This window comes from Pipistrellus kuhlii, unplaced genomic scaffold (genome assembly GCF_014108245.1).
Source record: "Pipistrellus kuhlii isolate mPipKuh1 unplaced genomic scaffold, mPipKuh1.p scaffold_m20_p_9, whole genome shotgun sequence".
Classification (NCBI taxonomy): Eukaryota; Metazoa; Chordata; class Mammalia; order Chiroptera; family Vespertilionidae; genus Pipistrellus; species Pipistrellus kuhlii.
The window spans coordinates 30,668,431-30,677,367 of NW_023425595.1; the positions used below are offsets into that span (position 1 = coordinate 30,668,431).

Genomic DNA, 8,937 nt, shown 5'->3' on the forward strand with positions numbered 1-8,937 from the left:
AGAAGAAGGAGGAGAATAAAGAAGAGGAAGAAAAGAAGGAGGAGGAGGAAAAGGAGAAGGAAGAGGAGGAAACAAATACATAAATATATCAACAATTGAATCTAAAAATGAAAATAAACGAACAAGAAATCTAATGAACAAATAAGCTGATAAATTAAATAGAATAAAAGGCATGGGGAACATGGAACAGACTGAAGAATCTCAAGGGGTAGAGGGAAGAGAGGGTGGGAAGAGATTAACCAAAGATTTTACCTATGGATGCAGACAGTAGGGTGGTGAAAGCCTGGGGCAGGGTGGAGGAGGGAAATGGGGGGGAAAAAGGGGGGCATCTATAATACTCTCAACAACAAAGGTTTAAAAGAAAAGAACCAGAGAACTACTTCAACTTGATAAAGCACACCTACAAAAAACCTTCAGCTATACTGGCAATGAACAAGTGGAATTTGAAATTTCAAACACCACACATTACATTTACATCAGGACTTTGGGTGATGATGTGTCAGTGTAGGTGCATCAGTTGTAACAAATGTATGACTCTGGTGTGAGATGGTAATATATGTGTGGGGGCAGAGGGTATATAGGCAATCTGTGTACCTTCCCCTCAATTTTGCTGGGAACATAAAATTGCTCTTAAAAAATGTTGTTGCTATTATACTTACCTTTTAAAAATATATTTTTATTGACTTTAGAGAGGAAGGGAGAGGGAGAGAAAGATGGAAACATCAATGATGAAAATCATTGATCAGCTGCCTCTTGCACCTCCCCCCTACTGAGGATCGAGTCCACAACACAGGCATGTGCCCTGACTGAGGATCAACTTATGGCTGCTCAACCACCAAACCACACCATTTTAAGTGAAGATCTATTACATCTCCCCAACATAAACATACATTTATTTCAGGCAAAAGTGTGCTTGGTATAAGCAATCTTTTAGGAGAGCGTATCTGTTTCATTAGTGCAATGCTATAATCACCAAAAAAAACATGGAAATAATCCATAAAACCATTAAGGGGTAAATAAACAAACAAATTATGGTATATCCATACAACAGCATATTACAAAACAATAATATGGGACTACTGATCTACAAGTAGAATGTCAAAAACATTATCCAAAGTGAACAAAACTAGACAGCAAAGATAAGTTATGTATAATTCCAGTTATATAAAATCCTAGAAAAGACAAAACTATTATAAAAAGCAAATTAGTGGATTCTAGGGCCCAGGGATATGAAAAGGAAATGAACTGTGGAGGAAATTTTGGAGGATGGAAATACCCTTTCATATCATGATTATGTTGGTGTTTACACAACTGTATACATGTTAAAACTCATGGAATTGTAATCTTAAAAACGATAACTTACTGGATGTAAATTATAACTCATTAGAGCTGACAAAAACAAAAGAAGAAATGCAATGAGAAATATTGAAAGCTTGGCTTTCTGTGTTTCTAGGCAAAAATTAGAACTGTGTTGTCAAATATGGTAGCTACATGTGGTTATGGAGCACCTGAACTGTGGCTAATTGGAAATGAAATGTAAATATAGAATATTCTATAATCTAAACTATCTCATTAAGTTTTTTATATTGATTACATGTCTTAATAATATATTGGCACATTCAGTTGAAAATGTATTAAAATCAATTTTACCTGTTTCTTCTTACCATTCAATGAGGCCACTAGAAAATTAAAAATTATATATGTGGCCCCGTTATAGTTCTGTTTCTTTACCATCTAATGCACTACTTTGAATAGTAAAGAGAGAGGATTTTTGAGGGGAAAATGTAAGAGCTGTTAAAGGATATAACACAGTTGAGGGTGGAGAAAAGAAGAAATTGTGAAGGAGGGGAACAGTTGGCTAATATACAGTTAGCAAGGGTGTGAGTAACCCTGTCCCACATACCAACAGGCCCTGGACCACCAGCTGCAGATGAGTGTGGTCCACTGGGGATGTGGAAGGCCCACTGAGTCTCAGCCTAAGGCCAGCTCTCAAGGACCCTGTGGATGAGCGGAGATGCCAGTCTGGTGGTGTGAGAAGAGCAGAACCCACAGCTTGAGGCTGTAGGTGCCTGAGGATCAAATTAGCAAATGAAAGAGGCCAAATTCAGGACTAGATGGGAACAGTTAAATATAAAACAAAAGCCTTAAAAAGGTCAAGAGGTCGACTAACTAGCAGCATTGGAGTCCAGTGGATCTCTTTATGCAGACTCGCTAGGCTTTCACAACTGGACATCAAAATAGCTTTCACAATAAAGTCAGTGACTGAGCAGAAACTATTAAAGGTTACACCCCCTCCACTAAAAGCTCTAGTGAAAGCGAAGTAAACACCTACAGTGTAATAAGAACTACTTACAGGTTTCCTTCTGAGTGAAATATAAGGTACCCCCCCCCCCGAAAATAAGGCCCCCCTAGGCTAAACATGAGAGATTTGGTCCACTGATTCTGAAAGAAATGGAGTCACAAGAAATTCACCAGGAAATTCAGGAATTGGATTGTTATGATGATGTTCCAGAAGATGATGACATGATTGTCATTGAATAAATGAGTAAATTCTTGATACTGTAGGATTCAGTTTATCTGGTTTGTGTTGACAACTACCGTACTACCGTACCATATATAGGTAATAAATTTCCTTTATTTTCATTTAACAATAAATGTGTACCGTATTCTTCTTCATGGAAAAATAAGACATCCCCTGAAAATAAGACCTAGCGCATCTTTGGGAGCAAAAATTAATATAAAACACTGTCTTATTTTAGGGGAAACAGGGTAAATAGGAGGCAATTGCAATTGTAAAGAAAGTTAAGTAAGTTGGGCTTTTTGTGTTTAGGGAATATAGTCTTTTTATCTTTGTGTAGAATTATATTCCACTCTGATCTGTTATCTGGGATTGATTATCTAACAAGTGGCACTCTACAAGTATTTGAATTGGAACATAATCAGCTTCAAATACATATTTTTAAAACTTCACTTTAAAAGAATCACTATCCCTTGCATTTCAAAAACTTTTTCTTAGCTTTGCAAATTCTTAAAATATAGTCCTGCACAGGTTTCCATCTTTCTGAGATCAACCATTAACTGAGGTGTGTTTTTTTTAGAATAATTTATAAAATTTTTGTTTGATTTTTCCTGCATCTGTGAAACTCCACTTATAATTCATAACTGTTGTTTTTTAACTTGTTTAGATGTCAGTAAACATGTTTTCTTTATCATAGTGCACTTTACCATATTTTATTCCCTACACTACTTCAAAAGTTGTGTGCATTTCTTTTAAAGGTAGGCATTGCATTTGTCAATAATAACTCAATTGTTTTGAGTAACAGTAATAGTAATTCCATTTGGCGTATTTAAACTTCTGCCTCACTTAAGCCTCACCAAAACTCTAGGATGTGAATATTACACTGTTCATTTTGTAGATGTGAGAAATGAAGCTCAGTAACAAGTGGGAGGCACACAGCCAGCATATAAGTGTCTGAGGCAGGCATGGAACAGGCTGCAGCGCCCATTGCCCACGCTCTGAAACACACATTGCTGTCTGGATGGAATGACTGGTTAAAAGTCCCGGAGCTCCTCAGCAGTGAGGATGAAAAAGAAAGATACGATTATCTAAGTCATGAACTCCCTCAGGGAAGGGACTCATCTCCGTCACCGCCCTGTCACCCTTTCATGGCCAGAAGTATCAAGAAGCAGCCCAGTCACAGAGCAGCCCGCGGGGGTACCTGCCAGGGATGGGCACAGGGAGGGAAGGAGGAGCCAGGGATGAGGAGCCAGGGATGGGCACAGGGAGGGAAGGAGGAGCCAGGGATGAGGAGCCAGGGATGGGTACAGGGAGGGAAGGAGGAGCCAGGTGTGAGCAGCACCAGGTGGTCAGGCCTCCCCACAGCAGACCAAGGATTTTTTTTCTTTTGTTTGTCTTTAATATATACATATTTTATTGATTTTTTTTACAGAGAGAAGGGAGATGGATAGTTAGAAACATCGATGAGAGAGAAACATTGATCAACTGCCTCATGCACACTCCCCACCCGGATGTGCCTGCAACCAAGGTACATGCCCTTGACTGGAATCGAACCTAGGACCTTTCATTTGCAGGCCGAGGGCTCTGGCAGCAGGAGTTTTAAATAGACTGAAGAACAGAGGGCGCTCACTCTTTCGGTGTTCTTATCTCCCCCTCCCCCAGTACTCCAACACAACTAACTACACAATGTGGCCCTGTCCCTTTCAGAGACAGGCAGGCCTCCTCCCCCTCCTGCCCGCAAATCGGGCTGAGCGAGGTCGGCTCAGCTCCCAACTCCCTCAGGGCGAGGTCTGAGCCTCCAGGGTGGAGGGCAAACAGTGCTCCTCCCGGAGCCAAGGCAGGGGTGGGGGAGGGGCCGCTGACCTCTGAGTCCATGCTTTGCTGTCATTCCCCACCAGCTTTTCCAGAGCTGCCTCTCCACATTCTTTAGCTTCCACAATCAGGTTTAATCATCACTATCTTTAGAGTCTACTCCCAACTCCGAAGGTCCCTCTTCTGTGCTCCCTTCCCCAAACTAAAGTCAACTCAGAACTGCAGAGGTGCCCTTCACTCTTCCCCCACCCAAGAGCCCCCCAACCAGGAAGGCAAGTTCAGCTCTCAGGATTAGTGGGGACAGGGGTGGCCAGCCAGAAAATGGATTTGCTTACTGACCTGGAACACGGAGCCTGGATCTGGGCCAGAGATTTGCTGCTCGCACCTCCACCAGGGCAGAAAGACTCAGGGGCAAAGAGGCGGGGCGGGGGCGGGGGGAGGAGGAGATGCCACTGATAGGGCTGGTCGGCCTAGCGGAGCCCTTAGGTCCTGCACTCAGGGGTGTGGTCACCACCGTCCCAACAAGCCCTGAGGTGTTCCCTTACAGAATGGCAAATTCTGAGGCCTTGGAGAACTGAAGGCCAGAGACGAGACTCCTAAAATGTCTTCACTTTTTGGCTTTCTGACATCATGTCAGTGTTCAGTAACACTGCTAATACACCTGTATTCCATATTAATATGTTAACTCAAGTAGCTAAGTGAATAAAAATATCTAAAGTTATCGGAGTGAGTCAAGATAACCACTTGGCCTCCTCATGGCATCTTTTGCAAAATTTTTATAAAAATGTATCTATTTAAAATTACAGATTATATTTTTGAATTATATTTCATGTACATTTAACCTAACTTATATAACTGAGAGTCTGTAAATGTTTGTGTTTGGGTCCTACGAATACATGAAAAGCTTATAAAGCCCAGGCATTGTGACTACAGGGTTTCAATGGCACAGCAACTCTAAGAGTTAGGCCAAACTTCTGCCCCAAGGATGCAGATATGATGAGCCTGACCTGGTCTGAAAATATGGGCTGGGGAAGGGGGACCTCCAGAGAGGAGGGTGTTCAGGTTTAAGTCAGAACAGAAGACTGGGCAATGCGTCTTCTTTCACTGAGCATAACATTTTCAAGGTTAATTCCTGTTGTATAATGTACAACTACTTCACTCTTTTGATGGCTGAATAATATAACAGTGTATGTATTTTCCATGTTTTTATGGAATCCCTATATGTACATACATACCACGTAATAACTGATATGGACATAGATAGGCAAATACTTAAAAACAAAAACAAAAAACACAACACCTCATTAATAAAGAAAGAAGGTGGCCATCAATAGGAAGCTCAAACATTTTTCATCTGAAGTCTTCTGATTTTTTTTCTAGGGCTGAAGTTTAAAATAAGAGGATTGAGGACTGTGAGGCTTGGAAATATTCAAGTGGGATGGGGAGAAACTATTTCAGCTTTTTCCTCTTCTTTCAATTTTTAAAAACCTGTAGATTAAAAGGATAAAGCCATAATTTATTTGGGCATTTTCAGGGATAGCTGAGAAAATTATAATTAAATTATTTAATTATAATTTATCTATTATCTATTATACTTAGATAAATTACATAGATGCTTATATTTCTTTAAACATTTATTAAAGAATATATAAATTAACATCTTTAGATATAAGTAGGCTTTTAACTTTTCACTTTAATGATGAATATAATTTTTAAATATAAAACATATTTGGATGGAAAAGAGAGCTCTATTCCTATACAATTATCTACATTTTGTTAAAAAGATTTGTCCACCTACATATGTTGCTGTGTGTTAGCATCTCTGAACTTAGGTACATACACATCTGTGATTATGCACATATGTAGTAACTGGTAATAAAAATAATATCATTTCATGGAACTATCAATTTTTAGACATGAGAATTATCAGGGTTTCCAACTGTAAGAAAGATATTGCACTGGTAATCAAAAATGCATGCAAGGATTAGGTAAGTCCTTAGAGAGAAAATACAAGTGAATACTGGGAAAAGTCTGCTTTGGATGGTAGATTCCAGGTAAGTTATTACATTTTCCTCAGTTAGGTTTTTTTTTTTTTTTTTTTTTTTTTTTTTTTTTTAGATGCTGAGGAAAAGAAGGGATTTGAATAATAGAAGAAAGTGAGGTGGATATTTCTATAAATTTCTAAACAAAGAAATCAAAGGTGAATTTTAGTAGAACATTTATTTTATTCACTCATTTGTATTCTATATTCTGCCAGAAACATTTTTGCAAACTAATAAAAAATGTTTATAAACATTATTGTTAGTGATTGATTAATATTTGATAGTAAGTATATATTACATAGCATTATTTATTTACTAGAGGCCCAGTGCACAACATTTGTGCACTGCGGGGGGGGGGGGGGGGGGAAATGGTCCCTCAGCCCAGCCTGTGCCCTTTTGCAGTCCATCTGACACCATACATAGTTATTACAATGCTATTGACTATATTTCTTTGCTGTACTTTACATTCTTGTGATGATTTTAATAACTGGCAATTGGTACTTCTAAATCCCTTTCATCTTTTTCACTCAGCCTCCAATACCGCTTCCATCTGGGGACCAAGAATTTGAGTAGAGCATTCATTTAAATAAATTAGGACATGGGTGAGAATGACACAAGATAACTGGAAGATGTAGAGATGAGGATATGAAATATGAAAAAACAAATAAGAAAGGGGATTAAGTTGAGCTCAAGTTGGAAACCCTTAGTTACATTCCTTGGCAAGGTTTGAAAACATCTGTTTAGCCCCTTCCAAAATTGGCCTGGTCCTCACTCCATAAATAATAGGGTTGAGCATTGGTGGGATGACCACATAAAGATTGGCCAGAAGGATGTGGACATAGCTTGGGATGAATCTCCCACCAAACCTATAGGCAAAGACAGAAAAGAGGGCAGGAATGTAGAAGAGTAGAATGACACAGACATGGGAGCCACAAGTGCTCAGGGCCTTGGACCGGGCATCTTGAGAAGGGAGTTGAAAGACAGCTCGGAGGATGCGGATGTAGGAAACAGCGATAAGGATGATGTCCAGGCCAGTGGAGAGTAGAGCAGCTGCCAGCCCGTACCAGACATTGATGGAAATATCAGAACAGGACAGACGGGCAATGCCCATGTGCTCACAAAATGTGTGTGCAATGATGTTGACCCGGCAATAGTGCAGGCGCTTGAGGAGAAAGATGGATGGAAACATGATGATGAAGCTGCGGGTCAGGGTGGCGGCAGTGATCTTCCCAATGACCGTGCTTGTGAGGATGGTGGCGTACCTCAGAGGGGAGCAGATGGCAACATAGCGGTCAAAGGCCATGGCCAACAGGACTGCAGAGTCGGCCACAAAGAGGAAGTGGATGAAGAACATCTGGGTGAGGCAGCCATCAAAGGAAATGTGGCTAGAACCTAACCAGAAGTTGGCCAGTGCTTTGGGCATCGTGGCAGTGGAGAGCAAGACGTCAGCACTGGCCAACATGGACAAAAATATGTACATGGGCTCATGCAGGCTTGGCTGGGAGAGAATAACACAAATTAAAATGCTGTTGCTTGCCAGGGCAGCTACATACATGGTACAGAAGGGGATGGAGAGCCAGATGTGTAGATACTCCAGCCCAGGGATGCCAATGAGGAGGCAGCCTGCCATGCGAGTGTCTGAGTTGTTTGCAGCAGCTATGCCGTTCGCAGATAAGAGAGCCATGATTTTCTGTAGAACCCTCACCTGTGCGCAGGAGAGAAGTAGCTTCAGACATGGTAAACATTAGCAGAGTGCACATAAAAGCCTGCAAACAACCACAAGGTCTGCGCATACTCACAGGTACTCCAACCCTTATGGGCTCTGTACACAGGCATTTTTCCCTTTAGACAGTCACACATGAGTTATACCCAAAGTGCAAAGTTACAGACCCTGCCCATAGACAGGCTCTCCACATAGCTATAAGACTTTCTGGAAACACATTACCAGGCTTAGCACAGTGACACAGGTTCTGAAAAGAGCAGGATTAACTAGAAAAAAAAAATTTCTATAATCTCTATGTTTATGTAAATTGTAATAAATTGCAAAAGGGTCAAGTGGCAGTCCCATGTCAGAGATCTGCTCTGTCAGGCTGTATGATTTTGGACAAGTCACTATCTTCTGAGTAACATATTTTTTTTTTACCTTTCAATGAGCACAATGCTTATCTTACTGGTGTGTTAAATTAAATCTTGTCTGTGGAAATGTTATTAAGCTGTGTGGTGCTTCCTGAGTCACCTTTGTGACTCTGAAGTGTGGGGCTGTCACCTAGCACGTGAAAGAAGGTGTAGTAGAGCGATGCTTGTGAAAGTGTGGTGTCCAGACCAGCATCAGCACCAACATAAAATTCTTGGACCCTCCCACCCTTGGGGTTGGAGGCAGCATTCTGTCTCCATGCTAAAGTTTACAAACCACTGATGTAAGAAGTTTTTTTTACTTTCTTCCAAGCCTATTCTACAATCTACATGTCCATGTCTTCTGCCAGGACCAGATATAGAGTGCCACTAGGAAGGCACATGGACATTTTCCTTAAATTGTCAGCTGAGTCCAAGGCAACTGGCAGAGCT

The 8,937-nt window shown here is 40.7% G+C and overlaps 1 protein-coding gene across 1 annotated transcript; it reads right to left on the minus strand.

Annotated features, from left to right (window-relative positions):
* Positions 1-7,075: 7,075 nt before the first annotated feature.
* Positions 7,076-8,083, minus strand: LOC118713488 (olfactory receptor 52B6). The gene has a single exon (XM_036428115.2). The coding sequence runs from the start codon at positions 8,054-8,056 to the stop codon at positions 7,076-7,078; it is 981 nt and encodes a 326-aa protein (XP_036284008.1). The 5' UTR covers positions 8,057-8,083.
* Between the last annotated feature and the right edge of the window lie 854 nt (positions 8,084-8,937).